The 18,237-nt window shown below is 41.4% G+C and overlaps 2 protein-coding genes across 2 annotated transcripts; one reads left to right on the top strand and one right to left on the bottom strand.

Moving 5' to 3' along the window:
• Window positions 1-5,382: 5,382 nt before the first annotated feature.
• LOC308128034 (uncharacterized protein) lies at window positions 5,383-5,997 on the top strand (the record flags this gene model as incomplete). Its single annotated transcript, XM_080493711.1, is given in 2 exon segments — window positions 5,383-5,652; window positions 5,656-5,997. Coding segments are annotated over 2 exon segments (612 nt in total).
• A 9,693-nt stretch (window positions 5,998-15,690) lies between these two features.
• Window positions 15,691-17,164, bottom strand: LOC308128033 (peroxisomal catalase-like; the record flags this gene model as incomplete). Its single annotated transcript, XM_080493710.1, is given in 2 exon segments — window positions 15,691-16,870; window positions 16,874-17,164. Coding segments are annotated over 2 exon segments (618 nt in total). The 3' UTR covers window positions 15,691-16,543.
• Window positions 17,165-18,237: the final 1,073 nt, after the last annotated feature.

The following is an 18,237-nucleotide window of genomic DNA, read 5'->3' as shown; positions in this document are numbered from 1 at the left end:
CCCAACCCCAACCCCAACCCCAACCCCAACCCAACCCCAACCCCAACCCCAACCCCAACCCCAACCCCAACCCCAACCCCAACCCCAACCCCAACCCCAACCCCAACCCCAACCCCAACCCCAACCCAACCCAACCCCAACCCCAACCCCAACCCCAACCCCAACCCCAACCCCAACCCCAACCCCAACCCCAACCCCAACCCCAACCCCAACCCCAACCCCAACCCCAACCCCAACCCCAACCCCAACCCCTCAACCCCAACCCCAACCCCAACCCCAACCCCAACCCCAACCCCAACCCCAACCCCAACCCCAACCCCAACCCCCAACCCCTGGGGGGAGTGATGGGGTTTTTTTTTCTTTGTACAGATGTTTGTATTGGGAGGTATATTCTTTTATAAGTACAACAAAGACTATGAAAGAATTGGGTGTGTCTCCTAATCTTAACTGCGATCACCATCCCATGGTTCTTCGTCAATCAATTCGTAGGCCTCTATGATGATTTTGTTGCCATCTATTACTATGAGCCTATTCAAGGGTCTGTCCTCTCCAAAAATTAAAACCCCTACACCTCCCACCAAGCAGCTCCTTAATCGAAGGTGAATGCGGCAATGGATATTACTGCTGCAACGAGGTTTGTGTCACTCACAAATGTGGAGGAAGTCGTTCTAGACGTACCTGCCAATAATGCTATTGCTCGACTGATGTATCTAACCGAAAGTGCAGAACCAGATGCGGCAATTGTTATCGACCTTACGTAGAGGTGAACATAACAGTTGACAATCGATTATACACAGGTAAGATATCGGACGAATGTTCACTAGAGAAAACATAGTGTCTGAATGAATTTTTGGATAAGTTTGGACCAGTGGGAAATACGTTGGAACTCTTTTACAACCCAATTGACCCCTCACAGATCCTGAAAGAGAAGCCTTTGAATATAGTGGCGGTTGTCTTCTTTAACATCTGTCTCTTCCTATATCTGGTAGTATTCATCCTCATGATCAGAGAAGCTATCAAAATTAGGAAAACCTACCAAAGTTAAAATCAAAACCCTATCAGCTCCAGTTAGATTATATTTGAAAAGAACTAAGACCAGCCTGCTAAACCAGATCAGCCACCTGTACAGCCCATGGACCCAAACGCATATCAATACCCAGGACAGAATTACCAGCAGCCAATTGACCCTAATGCATATCAGTACCCAGGACAGAATCCTTACCAGCCAGTCATCATCATTAACCATCAATGATCATCATCCATAATTCTATTCTTATATCTCGTAAGATAATTCGATTAAGTTCCTCTGTCAAATAGTCAAGCAGCTAATTACAAATAGTCAGTTAGCATATCCCATCCTTATTGAGCTTAAGCAGGATAATAAATCAAAACAAAAGTATACCACCATGAATGAAATCCTTACCAATTTATTTATTGATATTGAATCGATGTAAGATATGCAATTCAAGATAAACTTAAACGAGGTTATTGTAATCTAGTGATAAGTTAAAAGCTTTTGAAATCTAACTCCTTGCGCCAAAGGAATTCATTTATTATATTTTTGATCAGCAACTGTGTGATCTGCAGATGTGAGTGGTGAGGGATTTATTATTGCTAGCATTCTAGATCTTTTTCATAAAAGGCTGTGGCTATGATGCATCGCATTTATGAGCAAAAGCTAAAGAGTGTTGACATACTCTTATTACTTCATGTATTGTTTCAAATATAGTATAATTTAGTAATATAGTAGAATATAGACTGATAGCTGCGCAAAGTTGTAGTCAATTTCTTTAGTGATTTTCTGTTAAGTATAATTTATTTTGAGCTAATATCTTTTAGATGAGAGTTATCTTTGCTCCTATTTCTAAATGGATTTTAATTTATTCAAGCAGTTCATTCAATATTGATACAGATAGATAGCTCATTCCCACAATTTAAGAAATATTCCCAGTAAACCCTTCTTAAGTATTCGATCATGCTTTTATATCTTCCCGCAATGAACCCTCGTGCTGTCTGGTTTTATAGGGATTCTTTCCCCATAGGAGTAGTCCCTTTGCCTCACTGTCTGACAGTAGACAATCAGGATCTCCCTATGTGGAGAGGAAAGCAGATTGGTGAGCTACTATTTGATGAGTTACTTTTCGTGAGCAGTAATGCTGCGTGTGCGTTTGATGAAGGCTATGTTAATAGGACAATCGAATTTCCATTTCTCGTTGATACGGATTTGCTAAAGATAGATTATCTGAGTAGGAATAGAGAGCATGATTCTGATGGTGAGAACATCAACTTTGATAACTGCAGGCAGCAGGCTCAGCTATCGATGGTTGAGATCACCTGCCACTATTATCTTTCGCACATCTGAAACTGTCAAACTCAAATACTACTCAGTCAACTCGGCCAGAAAACTGTCCTGCATGCGGCATATTATAGTGTCTTTAAAACTCCGAAGTGTGAGTCCAGAAGCCAAATAAAACCAGCTTATAATCTCGCACAGGAGGTTCAGCACCAGGAGCATGATAGCCAGATAGGTTAGCACAGCCAGTGATGCCTGCATTAACAGATTCTCTGTTTGTTTTTAAAGCAGGTTGGTATGGATTGTAGAAATGGCAAAGATTGTGGACCAAAGCGCAGCCAGGATGATATATCTGCAGAAAGTTAATATCATCAGGAGCGGGCTGATAAATGGACGAACTATAAATAGGTAAATGACACAAGCCAGGCAGGGAAGAATTATCAAAGCTGTCTTCACCCAGAACCATTCAAACAGCCATCCCGCCACCATGCACCAGTGCATTCCTAGCAATACGAACCACACATTCTCACCCTTCAATAGCGCAAAACGACGGCTGCTTTTTAGTATAGGAGTAATGGGCGCAAAGTCAGTAGGCAACAGTTCGAGTGCATATTCTCTGTATCTCTACCAATTTCTTTATGCACCGGGTAGTTATTAACGCAGCGTGTACTGTAGCCAGCCGAATCTTGTAATGAAATAGGCAAAGAACACGAGTAGACAGATGAGGGGGATGATAAGGTAATTGAAGTGCTGATTTAGTGCAGAAATGCGCATGGCCTCAGTGGCAGTCAGTATAAAAGCTGATTAGTGGAAATGATCTCCCACCATGAACATCACTGAAATAAAGCTCTAGTTCACTATCACGCACTTCATTATCAGCAACACAACATCAAATAGCACACAAAAGCTAGTCCAGTACAAACAGCCCTGTGATTACTCAAATAGATCACTTGTCGATACCAACTGCCTTTGTCCATTTGAGCTGCTGGAAGAGTTGTGAAGAGAAGGAAATGAACCGAGTTGGAATATTTGAAGGAAGAGGGAGAGTGCTATAGAATCATTATGAGAGTGATGCCAAGGAGCTAATAGTGTGACTGTGCTAGGAAGCAAAAAAGGCAGATAAAAAAATGCACCAAAGCTTACTCCTCTGACTGTTGTGATTACTTTTTCAAGCTATTCAATCTTTTCAAGACCATATCCTTTGCTGATACAAACTAAGTTTGCATTCAATTGGTTGTAAATTTTATTCTTCCCTGCCATCAGAGTGATGGAGATTGTTATCCACAGTCGATAGATGTGATCGCATTACCAGCTCAGCACTATCATATTCTTATTATCTGTGCTAATTAATGGCTATACAACAGCAGTGTCAGAGTTCACTTCAATGTTCAATAATTGGCTGGCTTATGATGTGGATACCAACCAATTCCAGCTTATTGATATTTGTTTATCTCTGTAACTGCCCATAAACCCTTCAGACTCGATGCTCAAATCGCAGTAGTAGCAATCTTACTTGCAAGAGGCCTTATTCTGACCCAAGAAATAATCCTTTTAGCAACTCAGACAGTTGTTTCCAGAGGTGCAAGATTCACAGTGGCTACCGCATTAATAACAGATTCGCTCAATACTTACATAATGCTTCAAAGGACAGGCTTCCAAGCAGTTATTTTGATAAGAAACTAGTAAGTCTTGGCAGTTAACACACAGACTGGCTGATAGGCATTCAAAACATGGCTTTAGACAGTCAATGCAGTTAGTTCCTTTCTGGTAGGTTTGGGAAGGACAGCTTTCAAAGCATCCCCCTCTTGGTTAATAGTAGTTCTCCATGCATCGCTCACATACTTTAGTGACAACATTCTTGAATAGAGGAGCATCGCATTGCTAAACACATTTTCCAGATTGAAGGTACAGCTTGTAACAGCTAAGACAGTGATCAGATGAGACACATAGGCAGGTAGACGGGCAGGACTTGCAGGTGAAGGAGTCCTGATATTGCCCAATAGAGCAAGCACTTACACAGACCTAGCTGACCTCATCTATCAGGCACTGATTGCATATCGAGTTGTTGGCAATGTACCCTGTCGGACATTACTTGACACAGATGTCTTGCAGTTTAAAGTAGAGGCAAAAGATCTGCAATATTTCTTTTGATCCAATAGCTATATGCAGTTTTCCTATATCAAGCTTATAGCAGCTTACTTCTTGAAGCACCGAGTCAAATTCATAAGAGTTACCAACTTTATTATACACCCTAAGCTGGCTCTAGTCCATACATGCGATGAGTGATCCATCGTTATTGAAGCTGAATCCAGAGTACATTCCTGATGATTCGATCACAGTATAAGTCAGCAACATCAAATCATAGATGATGAGGTTCGAAGTAGTGCAGATGAAAGCCACCTATCCATTTGCAGAAATCTTCAGATCGTAGATTATTCCTACATCATTGAAGTTTGATAATGGACTGTACGAAAGTGGATTGCCAGTGTAAAAATTGACAGAGTTATCATTGTGAACATCAAACAGTCCAATAGTAGTGCAATCAGAGTTGCAGTTTACACTGTCTCTCTCTATTCCTGAAAATGTTGTCCTTGGCTCGAAAATAGAGGATGTGTTGTCTCTTAAAAACACGTAGTAAGTATGGTACTGAGTAATTACAGCAATCAATCCGTCTTAACTCATAGCTGGATACCCACATGATCGATCTAGCATCGTCATCGTCTAACTAAAGGTCTGAGACACATCTCCTCGAGTGAAGAGATAGGCACCATATGACCGGCACTCTATGAACGATAGACAGTCGTTACTCATTGTTATAAAATAGGCAGTTCGTGTTTCTATAAGTGTTGAGTTCTGAGAGTGGATGAATAAATACCCAGAGAACAGTTCGTAGGTGTCTTCTTTGAGGATGGGTTGGGAGTATCGTCCAGTAGCGACAGTGTTATAAAGAGCTATTCCTCTGACAACCAATACGAACATGATCATCTGCACCAAGTCTAGCATCATTAATAAATAAATAACCTTTACGACATGTTTGGCTGATAGATGACTGTCAAGCTTAACATCACTGAAATAAATAATTTGTTGAAATGGGAGCCTACAAGTATCTTGAGGAACTTTGGAAGAAGAAGAAGAGTGATGTCATGAAATTCATACAAAGAGTCAGGACTTGGGAATATCGTCAACTCCCTGTCATTCACAGGGCCACTCATCCCAGCCGCCCTGATAAGGCACGTCGCCTTGGATTCAAGGCCAAGGAGGGCTACGTCATCTACAGGACTAGAGTACGTAGAGGAGGACGCAAGAGACCTGTTCCTAAAGGTAGGGTTAATGGTAAGCCCGCCAGTGTCGGTGTTAATTAACTCAAGTTCACCAGGAATCTAAGATCTCTGGCCGAAGAAAGAGTCGGCCGCAAAATTGGTGGACTGAGAGTACTGAACTCGTACTGGATTGCCCAAGATGGTACTTACAAGTACTATGAAGTAATTATGGTGGACCCGACAAAGAAAATCATAAGGGATGATGGCAAAATAAACTGGATTTGCACCCCTACACACAAGCACCGTGAATTGAGGGGATTAACCTCTGCTGGGAAGAAAGCTAGAGGACTTAGAATCAAGGGCCATCTCAACAACAAGACCCGTCCTTCACGTCGGGCCAATTACAAGCGCAGGAATGTGGTAAAAGTTTGGAGATACAAGTGAGCATGATATTATGGTTGGATATGTTTATCACCCTCCCTCAAGAAGGATCATAAGTTCAGTAGCTATCTTGCCAACGTTCTAATCCGACATAGCCATTAGAAGAATATCTCTAGCAAAATATTGCAATTTTTCCCTTCCCTACTTGCTTTTGCCCAATCTCAGCAGAATGCCAGCTGCCAATCTACTCTTCTTCTCATTGTGTTTGGAATTCATTAGCCCCACAATCTTAGAAAGCAGTCCTGCCTCTGCTAAAATGGCTTCTTGACAAACCGGATAGGATTCAACAAGCTGGTGCAAAATCTCAAGAACTCCCTCCCGAACTTCACTGGAGTTATAGAGCAGCAAAGAAGTGAAATCATCCAGATGAGCAGCGATCATCTCAGGCAGTCCCTCCTCCTTCTCTTAGATGGAAGCATGGATGATTTAAATACAAGAGAGCAGTTCCTACTTGCAGTGGGAGTCGAGTTGCCCTAGCACACGGCTCATGCATTCGTGGTTGGCAATCCATCCTATCTTAGCCAATGAGGCAAGCAAGTCGAGTGTCAAACGATTACATTCTCTGTCCACATGGCTCAGATATATATTTACGATTTGGTTTAGCAAGGCTGATTTGAGAATGATAGGCTGGTTGACTGGAGTGAGAGATAGATTGCGCAGCACCAATAGACATGAACGTAGACGCTCTAGCTTCAATAGACTCAAACTATTCATCACGCTTGGCAGCAGAGTGTCAATAAAGTTGGAGAGCAGGTCAACAAAGTAGGGGTACTGCTCGAAGGTGAAAGGAGTGTGAGTATTGACACTATAGAGAGTAAGCATGTTGAGTGCGTATATGATTTCATCCTTCAAGCAAGATTCCAATCCTAAAGTGATTCTACGGATCTAGGAGGGAGAGGGGTACATCTTGCTTCTCTTGGCAAAGAATATATTTTGCGACTTGTCACACTTCTAGTAGCATTTTTCAAGTTACTCTGTCAGACTTTGTAACTTATTCTGTTCAGCCTCTCCATCTCTCACTAGAGGACATGCCCCCCTCCTAGAGGGAAAAAACATTGGTCGGTTGATAGTCCCAGACTATCTGCGGTCATCAATCCTGTTGTTGCGACGCACTCGGCCTGCCACCAACTCAGGAAGCTACGAATCATCATCTTTGCCAAAGAAGTGCTTTTGCTCATAAGCGAGCAGATACTTTTGATAGTGATTCTTCAGAGTGAAGGATGCAGAGGTACAGGTAGCAGGGAGTCCAAACTCATCGACTATCTACTTCCAGAGTTTGTTGTTGGAGACTGCTTGTCCACCTCCCCTCCTACAGACAGCCTTATAGAGCTTGTGGAGGTCGAGTTCCTGTCGGCCAATTTGTGGGATCTTCATCTGGGTGATGCTTTTGCTGGCCCAAAATTATCCCAAAGACCTTCTAAACTTGTCTTCCTCCTAAACCTCTGAAATGCTCATATATAAATTATAAAGAATGAGCACGGAATTTAAATCCTTGGTTTAGACATTCACAAAATTGCATAATTCATTACATTTGCTTATGCTTCTCTCTACTTCTTTATCTCCCATGTTATTGCTTAAGTAAGCCCATACCTTCAAGCTGCTTTTAGTAAGACTGACTAACAAAAATAAGCGGCTTATTAGACCCTGCCCTCCTGGCTCGTTTTTAATTGAGATCCTGCCTGTCAATGAGCCTCTCTCTGGCCTTGGCTTATCTGCTGAGTATGATTTTATCCAAATACTTGCTTGCAGAAACCTCCCCCTTCTATTCTGCAGTATCCCTCTTCCCCTTCTCCCTTGACTAAAAGAAGGCATCATAATCAGCCACTTATTCCTCTTAGCTCTTATTTGAAATGGACATTAAAAAAATACAGTAGGACATAAGGCGTAGGAATTAACTTATTGCCAACATCACTAGCCACCACCCTGAGCTACTTTAGTCAGCTGCCGGCATGAGCGTCATTCCTGAGGTGTCCAGAGAGTAAGGCACTCTTCTCCAGACCAATGACATGGATCTAGAAATGACCCTCCTCAAAAGGATCGATCAGCTCATGATCAAAGCAAGGACTGCAGCTCCAACCAAAACAACAACAGCACCTAAAAGGCCAAATTATCCAGTGCAGAGATAGATAATCTAAGATGCGTACAATATGAAGTAATTAGACAAACCACCAACAGAGATAAAAGGTTTGCCACCTGTTCCTCATGATGGGGCTAAGAGCAGATTTAAATAGAATATAAAAAGGCTGCAGGAGCAGAAGCATTTAACTGTCTCTCCTCCTCGACCACCAGCAACTGAACTATCAGTTTAAATGGACCTGAAAAGCTAGTCCCTAGACTATTCAATGAGTGCTACTTCAATGGCTCCCTTCCATTTCCATGCTGAAAATGACGACCTACTGCAATAGCTATATGCCGAAGAGCAGGATGTGCTGAAGTAGTTGTAGCGAATTTAAAACAGACTGAGAGAACTTTGAATGACTATCTGATTATCTTAATGATTCATTTTCGAGACAGCATTGCGAAGTTCCCTATCAGCAGCACAGGAATGGCTAATATCGCCAAATCCTGCAGTGTTTCCAGTAGAGTCCAGGACAACCAGAACATCACCAGGCTGTGAGTCAATTTTCCTAAGCACCCTAAGAAAGCTAGGTTCAGTAACAGCCCTAGTCCGCTGGTAGGGAACTTACTCATGTTGAGTTTGAGCTTGCTGATGATGCCATATAGGAAGCTGATCCCAATGGCAAATATGAGTCCAGAATAGATGCCAATGAACTGATGATGATAAGACTGTCAGAGAGGCAGGTGGTCTTTATGAAGCCGGCTGAACCAAGATCTGGTCCTGGATAGTCATTGAGAACTAATCCTATATGCTTTTTAATGGCCTTGAAAATGATATCTTGCAGGAACTTATACTTTCTCTGTATGATTAGTTGCCATTCGAATCCCCTACTATCATATCCAGCGAGTATTTTCCAGGTAGTGGTTGGATCATCAGAGGGTCCCCCATGTCAAGCATCGCTATGAATTTATCCTATCCAGATTCGTACCTAGCAATCACTGGAGATGTAGCGTCCTTGCCCTGCTCATTCCTGAGGAAAAAGGCCAGCATCTAGGTTGACTTGGGCATACTGACCTTCAACAGTACCTTGTGAAATTAATCGAGCTAAAGGGACTAAGGCAAGACCGTGCCACGAGGAATGGTGATTTCTTTTTTTTTTTCCTGCCTGCCAGAGACCTGGATCCATACCTCTGGATGGCGACCAGCGAAAGCATTTCCAATCACGTACAACAATGTCCACATTATCCTGTTAATCAACTTTATAAATCAATTTCTAGATGAAGCAAGTGGTATCTAGGAATCTTACCAGTCCTAAAACTACTCCGATTCCCCATCCAACTGCCTTGCCTGCTTGTCTGAACTGCATTGAATCACTGTCTCTAGCAGCAGAGTGCACACTATAATGCCCAGGTACATAAAAATGCATAGGGTGTAGCCAGAAGGCCGATCTTTTCCCTATCCAATCACCCATGCAGTCACTAGAGGAGAAAGACTCATCCCCATTGCCTCAAGACTAGATAGCAGTCCGAAAGCAGTACCTAGATTGTTTTCCTCTACCATGAGAGGGACACTTCCTCCTAAAATTGTGTAATTGCCGGAAACTCCAATTCCAAGCATGATAAATGCCAGTATCTACAATGGCCAGTTAAGAGCGCCTCCTTTCTGTATGTCAAGCTGGAGAGCAAACGACAGTCCCATCATCAGGCTGATGATGAAATAGATTCTTCGTTTGTAAGGGTACTTTTGATCGATCCACGCCCAAATGGGTGTTGAGAGGAAACTGACTGTCATGGGAACGAACATCAGGTAGCCTGCCTCTTTGTAACTAAATCCTTGTCTTTGTACCAGCATATCGTTACCATTATCGATAAAAGGGGAGTAGCTACTAGCAAACAAAAAGGAAAGTAGCAAAAATAGATAATAGATTCTGCCCAGCTGCCACACCTTGCTGCAACTAAACTTTTATACTGCCACTCTTTCTTCGTTCACAATAAACTGCTCCTTTTGAACTGTGAGCAATCGCTCATATCGAATTAAGACAAACCCACAGCCCCAGCAGATGAATCCTATGATGACCCCGAAGAGTGCTGGAAAAGAGGCTTTGCCCATATGCTAGTAAAGTGAAGGGGTGAGAATGTTGTTAAAGGCCTAGAACAGCCAAGCAACATTTATCCCCAATCCAATATATAAAGTCAAACGAAAAATGTCCACATGGCATGACAGAATAACTGCCTGTAAAGCGAAAGCATTCTCTCCGAAAGTACCGAGCAGTAGTCTTGAACCTACCATCAGGTAGTACCAGTATGAATTTCCAGCCTACGCCAGGAGAATCGAAAGATAAAACCCCACCACTGCCAACAACATTCCAGTCTGGAAGATCCAGGTGCAGGTTGCTACTCCCCAGCGGTCAATGACTATTCCACCTAAGATGCAGGTAATGGTAGCAGGACCATTGGTAAGCCCGTATGCAAGATTGAATTAATGGAGGGAGAGGTGGAAGGGAGGCTTTTCCAGGACTTGTTGTAAAGCCTATAGTAGATCATAGTTGTAGGTGTAAGTAATTGGCAGAGTGAAGCATAGGAGCAGCAGAATTAATTGTTGACGGCCAGTAACTCTAGTGCTGTCCTCCATTTAAAAAAGGCTGTATATATCACAGTCATAACTCAGTCCTTCCTCCTCTTCTTGCGCAGTGCTGGCTCATCTCTATCCTTCTCTTTCCTTCGTCCTCGCTTATGCTCGTGTTAATCTGTCTATGAGGGGCTCAAATCCTCTTACTTCTGAAGACATGAAACCAGTCCTTTTACTTCTGAAATAATTTGTTTCCGCTGGCAGCGACTACAATAGCACATTTTCTGGCAGTAAGGGCAGCTAACCCCCATTGTCTTGTAATAGATCTTTATGCAATTAATGCAGAAGGTCCTCCCACAACTTTTTTTCGGGCTTCTAGCTACCCGATCAAGCACCGTCTCACTATCCCCACAGAGAAAGACTTAAGAGGCAGGCATGAGGAACTTGCACTGATGGCAAGTATATAGATCATCCATGTGGTCTTAAGCGGACTTTTGCTACCCAGGAGGGATCTTTCTGTCGACCTTATCATGAGGATTTTACATGATATTAGAGACAGCCTCCCTGGCGAAACTGAAGATACTATATCTGCACTTGAAGGACAAATTGTAGTACTTGAGCAGGGATGATTCTCTCAACCGGTCCAAATCTCTCAGCTCAGTCACTGATATCCTTTTAGGCAGTTTCCTTAACGCCCGTTAGTAAAAGATATTGAAGAAAGTCCCTCTTCCGATCCGATAAGGCCCTTAGGTGAAGGCGATGGACTCAGCCTCCTGTCGAGCGTCAAGATCCTTGAGAAGGAGGTGACAGTAGCCGAGGACCGTGTTCTTGTTAAGGAGTAGAGGTGAGAGAAAGTCCATTTTACTGATTTTTTTCTCAAGCTTAGCCAATGCCCGATCATTTCTGAGGGAAATCCTTTATGCTTTTTAATACATGGCTTTGATTTCATTGGATACATTGTCTTCTTTGGAGTGTTATATCATTGGCTTAATCCTCTCCATCAGCACTTTCACCGCCTTTTTCCCTTCCTTTTCTGTGCCACTACTTCTTTGGCAACTTTTATTTTCACACGCTACTGAGTTCAGATAGCTCACCTGCGCCATCAACCAGCCTAGCTCTTTAGAGTCCATCTGTGCAGCATACTCTGGCCGAATCAGCTAGCAGAACGACTACATAGTTGAAAGGCTTGGAAAAGAAGAAGGTTTTAGGAGTACTTTGTTAACAGAAACATTTCTGCAATTCTTTAGGTAGTCTTGAGGCATAATTGCACCCTTTTATTTAGAGGAGGAGTGCAGAACTGATCGCAAGTGTGCCATCAGCTCAAAAGTAACCTGCTTGGATGGGAAATAGTGAAGGTTAAGGTTGTCCCACAGGATCTGGAGGGACTATATAGGGAGAGTCTTTTTGAGCTAGTGGAAGCAGGGCAAACTTTCTGAGGGAGATGGAGAATGTCTGATGACACGAAAAGGGCAGCTAAAAGCCTAAAGGCGGTTTATCTTGGAGAGTTCAGAGTCCATTAATAAAAGGACGACGATCAACTGCGCATTTATCAATATTCAAAACTATGAGAGGAAGGCTGACAAAGTATCAATATTCATTATTTTAATTATTGCTAATTAAATCCCATTCATTGAGGTAAGACTAACATAGTGAAAGATTAACTTAGCTTCTGTTGATATATAAGCAGACCAGTCAATCATAATGGGCCAAGAAAAATAATAAGTTATATTCTAACAATTTTATACATAATTCGTAGGAAATTCCATCTGGCCACCCTAGGTCAATCCTCAAGAGGAAGTGGTTGCCCCTCTCTAAAGGTCAAAAACAAACAGAAGTAACTAATGGTATTCACTCCAAGCCATCAAAACAGGATATGACACATGGGAGGATAGCTGCTTCCACTCTTCCTGTATCAGCCAATGCGCTAGATATGGACATTCTTTTACAATGTGTATATTTTCCTACTCTGGTTTATGAGGGATTGATTCCCACTTTATATATGTATGAGTAGTTGCTTTATTTATGGGTAATAAAAAGATTTATCTACTAGCAAGGAGGAGAGATCATGGGAGCCTACAGAAATAGAGTGTGTACACTCCTTAGTAGGAAGGTCTTCCCAAAAAGCACTCCATGTTCGACTATTCTCCAATCTAAGGACACGGAATTCGCTTCAAGGACAGTTAACCCATTAGTTACACTTATCTAGGCAACTCCAAAGCCATGAGATAAAAGATAAGAAGTCTAGCCCCGTCTTCATAAAAGACCTAAAGACCAGTTACTCCTATCTTTCAACCCTAATCCCGAAAAAACAGCATTGATCTTCTTGATCTGATGAGCCAGAATCATACTCACATGCTGGAAAACACAAAGCGAGTTCTAAGCCAAGTAAATCGACATGAGCGGAATCAACTAACTAAAGAGCAAAGGGCTCTTGAGAGAATGGACCAATACAGATCTGACTGGGAAGATTACAAAATTAAGATGAAGAGACGTGGAATAAAGATGGTTTGTGCAGATCGGATCAGAGACAATATGGCAGAAGGGTTTAACCCGGTAAAGAAATTTGAATCTTTCAGAGATGATAATCTAAGCAACTACTGGCAGCTGAGTCTTAGGAATGGTGACCCTAAGATATATGGACACCTTGAAGGTATTCCCTATCCCACCATCGTTAAAAACATGCTTCTTGACAAAAGTAGAGTCACTATGAACGAGGGTATGCCCACAATAGAACCCATGAAATATAAGAAGCTATAGGACATGAATCTGAGTGGTAGGTCAAAGTTGAAAGATGAATTATAAATCAGACAGTCCCCCATTCTGCGAGAAATGCCATAAGGTAATGAGTAGCAGTAAGAAGTAATAGTATAGCAGTGGGATCGAAGGAGGATTCTACATAAGGGGCTGAACACTGTCAAAATGTTATCCTTCTGATTGCACATCATAATAATCAATCAATTATTAATCAAGCATGACTGTATTACATATCATCACTATAGGAAGGGTTCTGCTATTATTACATCCAAACATAAATGGACCCAGCTCCATTCAAACCTATTGAATTCCCCACAGCTGCTACTGAGATTAACCTTTCTACCACAACCAAAGTCCTATTGGTACGAAGAGAATATAACTACAGCACTTAGATAGCAAAAGGCTGGTAAAGTTCGCTTCTGAAGGGAGTTGTCTCCTAAGAGGAGCAGATTTAACCCCTCCTCAAGCACATTCATCAGTAAAATCGGATACGAGTGGGATACACATTCTCAACTAAAAAGATAAAAGTTTTTTTGAAAAACTAAGTATTGCTTGATGATGATAAATTTCAATTTTTACCAATTGGGCTACTGAATGGAAAAAGTGATCTCCCCATCGATATTCTCATCCATAAAAGACTGTAGCACAATTAAAATAGCTTCATTTAATAGATGCTAAAGTTTGATAGCAAAATTATTGCCAATGTGAAGAATTGCAGAGCACTCAAAAGTAGAAGAGAAATGACACGCATGCTACAAACTCTTTAAAACTAAGATTTAAAAGTACCACTCACTATTACTAATTATTCCTAGCTCAAGTTCATAGAAAAGGTGATTGTAAAAGCTGAAATTGCATGTGGACATCCCTCCAGCCATTTGATACAAACTTATGAGCAAGGGCAATTTAATTAATGCCCTTTTGACGACAAACACATAATTTCAGAGTACATCGAGAATGATCTCCCTTTAATCAAGGTCTATGTTATGGGCGATAAAGTCATGTTCAGACCTGATAATGTACTTACCTAACTGCATAAAAAACAGCTTTTTTAGGCTATGGGTAAACTGGAGAAGGAATTTAGCTTGTCCCTGTTTGGAGTAGATGTGGTGGTGGATCGAACAGGTGGTCTATGGATGGTAGACCTCAACTATTTCCCCAGCTACAAAGGCATTTAAGATATTTCATCCCTTTTCCGTCAATTCATAGTCTAACAATTGCAATGATCAGTGATCATTATTATTGCTATCAAATATTGATAAGGATATATTAGTGCACCACACTCTAATTCAACGTCTTCGCCGACGTGGGGGATGAACAGTTCCCTCCTTGTTCTGGCAATCTTAACATTTGCACAAGTTCGTGCAAGCAACTCCAGCCTGGTAGCACTCACAGTATCGCTTCTGACAGCCAGATTTTTTGCAATTACATCCCTTAGCATGCCTTTTCTCTTCGATGCTTTTGAGCACCTTTGGATCAAAGGCACGGGGATTTCTTTCCATCATGGTCTTCATAGTATTTATCCTTTCATCAGAGTGATCTTCATTGTTATGGCAGTCCTGACAATTGCACCCTAGCCCACAAACTTCTCCTTTGGCAAAGCAATCACAGTAAAATTTAAGGCATCTACTCTTTTTACAATTGCAAGTGACTGGTTGATTTTGCTCTCTTCTACTGGAAGCGATGCGCACTCTCTGTCTGACAGGAAGTCGCTTCGCAGTCTGTGTAGCAACTCTTGAAGGCTAGACCTCCATTGATTTGATAGCAGTTTTATCGATCCTGGAGTTTTAGGAGCAAGATTCATACATTGAGCACGATTCGAAGTTCTACTCTTTCTATTTTTCTGGGAAGAGTTTTTCTGGCTCAATTGGAAACATTGCTTCTTGTCGGTTCACACAAGGCGTATCGAAAAGAATAGGACTTGTATAGAGCATAGGATTGTAAGGCCAGCTTTTAACCTGCATGGGTGACTCCTTGAAGCCTGGACCCTTCTCTCCACCTTCGCCAGGCTAAGGAACCTCATCAAGCCTCTTGCTCTTAATGGGTGTTTTGGCGGGCTCCTGAATATACTCCATGAAATTTTACATCTCTATTCGTATAGGATTAACAGACGTTAGCCAAATTAAAAGATCACATCTCTCCTCTTATCCATATTTTTTAATTCGATATCCTTATTAGGTTAATGATTCACTTACTGTGATTTTTTTAGTCGCTTCTATTGTCAATCTTGACTATAGCTATAATCAATAAATGGCTTTTAACATTCTAAAATCATCATGAGCTATACAATTTAAAGAATATCTAACATAAATAATTGCCCATTTTGGTTATTCATAGCCGAGCTTTGAGTGAAGGAAATCCAAGCGAATCTGCAAGCTTCTATCCGTACTAGGGATCGGATTTAAGAAAGTTGCGGATTGAACGCTCTTGGATGTCCCTTGCGGCTTCTTTCAAATGCCCCCCGATATTCTCTAGAAGCCAGCCACGTTGCTTTTAAGACATCACTTTACGATACAGAGAGCCAGGTTGAGCGAAATCATCATTAGGATGAGCAGGCTTGAACCTACCCAGCACACCCGTCACCCTGTATGGTGCATATCTAGCATCACTCCTAAACGAATAATTTTGAAAAGAGTTAGGCTCGTAGTTGGGATTACTGCCCTGATTTCCATTTACACATCCAGGTCCATCCCTCTGGTTATTGTGGATTCTGGCACGATATGGACAGTTGATCGGAATCTGATCGTAGTTAGCTCCTAGCCTGTGCCGATGAGTGTCAGGGTATGAAAACAGTCTACCCTGCAACATCTTGTCCATCGATGGCTCAATTCCAGGAATCAAATGTCCTGGAGAGAAAGCTGATTGTTCAACATCTTGGTAATAATTGGCTGGATTCTTATTGAGAACGAGTTTTCCCAGAGAAATTAGAGGATAATCGGAATGAGGCCACACCTTTGTAACATCAAAAATATTCCACTTGTACTTGTAGCCTTATTCTTCAGGCATTATTTGCACGGATAAGTTCCATTCAGATACTTTGTTACTTTTCAAATGGAAGAACAGATCCCTTTGTGCATAATCAGGATCAGTACCCTTCAGCTAGAGAGCCTTTTTCGCATGCAGGTTTTGGATGCCTGATGCAGTTTTAAAATGATACTTTACCCAGAAACTTTATTCCTTCTTATTGACCCATCTGAAGGTATGAGAAGAATAACCATTCATGTGACGATATCCATCAGGGGTACCTCTGTCGGAGTAAAGGATAGTCACTTGATGAGTGCTTTCAGGAACTAGGGATAAGAAATCCCATACCATATTTGGATCAGGTAAGTTTGTTTCAGGGTTTCTTTTTTGGGTGTGGATAAAATCAGGGAATTTAACAGGATCCCGAATAAAAAATACAGGGGTGTTATTTCCCACGAAATCCCAGTTACCATCCTCAGTATAAAACTTCAAAGCGAAGCCTCTAGGATCTCTCTGTGTGTCAGCAGAACCTTTCTAGCCTCCCACTGTTGAAAATCTGGCAAAAATAGGAGTCTTTTCATCAACCTTTTCAAAGACTTTGGCCTTAGTGTATTTGGTAAGGTCATTGGTCACAACGAAATAACCATGGGCTCCTGACCCTTTGGCATGGACAACTCGTTCAGGAATTCTTTCCCGATCAAAATGGGCCAGTTTGTCAATGAGGTGGAAATCTGAAATTGCGATAGGGCCATACTCCCCAGCAGTGACTGAATTTTGATTGTCATCAACTGCCTGCCCAGTTGAGGTGGTCATGACCTTCTTTTCCATGTTAAATATTGATGTATCCTTATTGGAGCCAAATTATTGTTAATTGCTCTTATCATAATCCATATGATGAGTTTATAAAGCTTTATACTTATCATTTTTCTGGTATTAATTTCCATATGCCTCGATATCCTCTAAAGAATCCATCACAGTCCAATCCTTCTCCTATCACAAATTAGCCACCAATCTTAAACCCTATAAATTTAACAGGGATTTAGAACAAAACCTTTTCAGGTTTATGCAGCATCAAGCAGAATTCAATTGAGTTGGGTTTCTCTTTAGATAAGGTTTAAATCAGCCATTTAGCTGTTCTTCCTGTATCAAGAATATCTTCAACAATTAAAACATGCCTAGCAGCCACTGAATGCTGCCAGGGTAAAAGAAGATCAATTTTCTAGGTAGAAATAGTCCCCGAGTATGATTTCACCTTGATGAATTCGACTATCAAGGGCAGCTAAAGCATGCGTACTAATCTGGAATAAAAGACAGATGCTCCATCCAATACTACCATGAGTACCAAAGGACTTTAAGGGGTGACTTTATCCTTATAATAGCTGTTCAACTCTTAACTCATTTGTTGAATCCTCTAGCACAGTTAGCTCTCTTTTATGAAGTGATGTATGGTATGTTTCTTCATTATAATTAAACTCATCTAGTCTGACTGAAAATCTTTTCAACTGCTCTATTTGCCCTAATAGTGTACTATTTTGAAAACCATAGTACAAATAAACTAAATATTTACTAAAAATATCACAACCTTGTCTCCTTGCTCAGTGCTATTGGTGTAGGTAGTGGGTGTAGCAACGAATCATTGGCATTATAGTCTCGTATTTACTCTACCTCTCATAATCGACAATAATCCAGTCTAAAAATTTGGACAGCTGAGAGTGCCTAGGCTTATGTTCTTCTTGGATCATGGACTTAAATGCTTAAATGAGATCATCAATGCCTATGCCGTTGATGAGAGGTTTATGATACTTAAAGTTCAGCCTATTTTCGTATAAAATTGTCTACCTTAACAATCTGAACATTTCAATGTTTATCTCAGTGTAGTGGCATAAATAATTCTTTTTGTC

Source organism: Lipophrys pholis (assembly GCF_963383615.2).
Source record: "Lipophrys pholis genome assembly, contig: SCAFFOLD_329, whole genome shotgun sequence".
In the NCBI taxonomy this organism is placed as follows: domain Eukaryota; kingdom Metazoa; phylum Chordata; class Actinopteri; order Blenniiformes; family Blenniidae; genus Lipophrys; species Lipophrys pholis.
The sequence above is the reverse complement of the archived record's forward strand: the minus strand, read 5'-3'. Positions and strand labels throughout refer to the sequence as shown.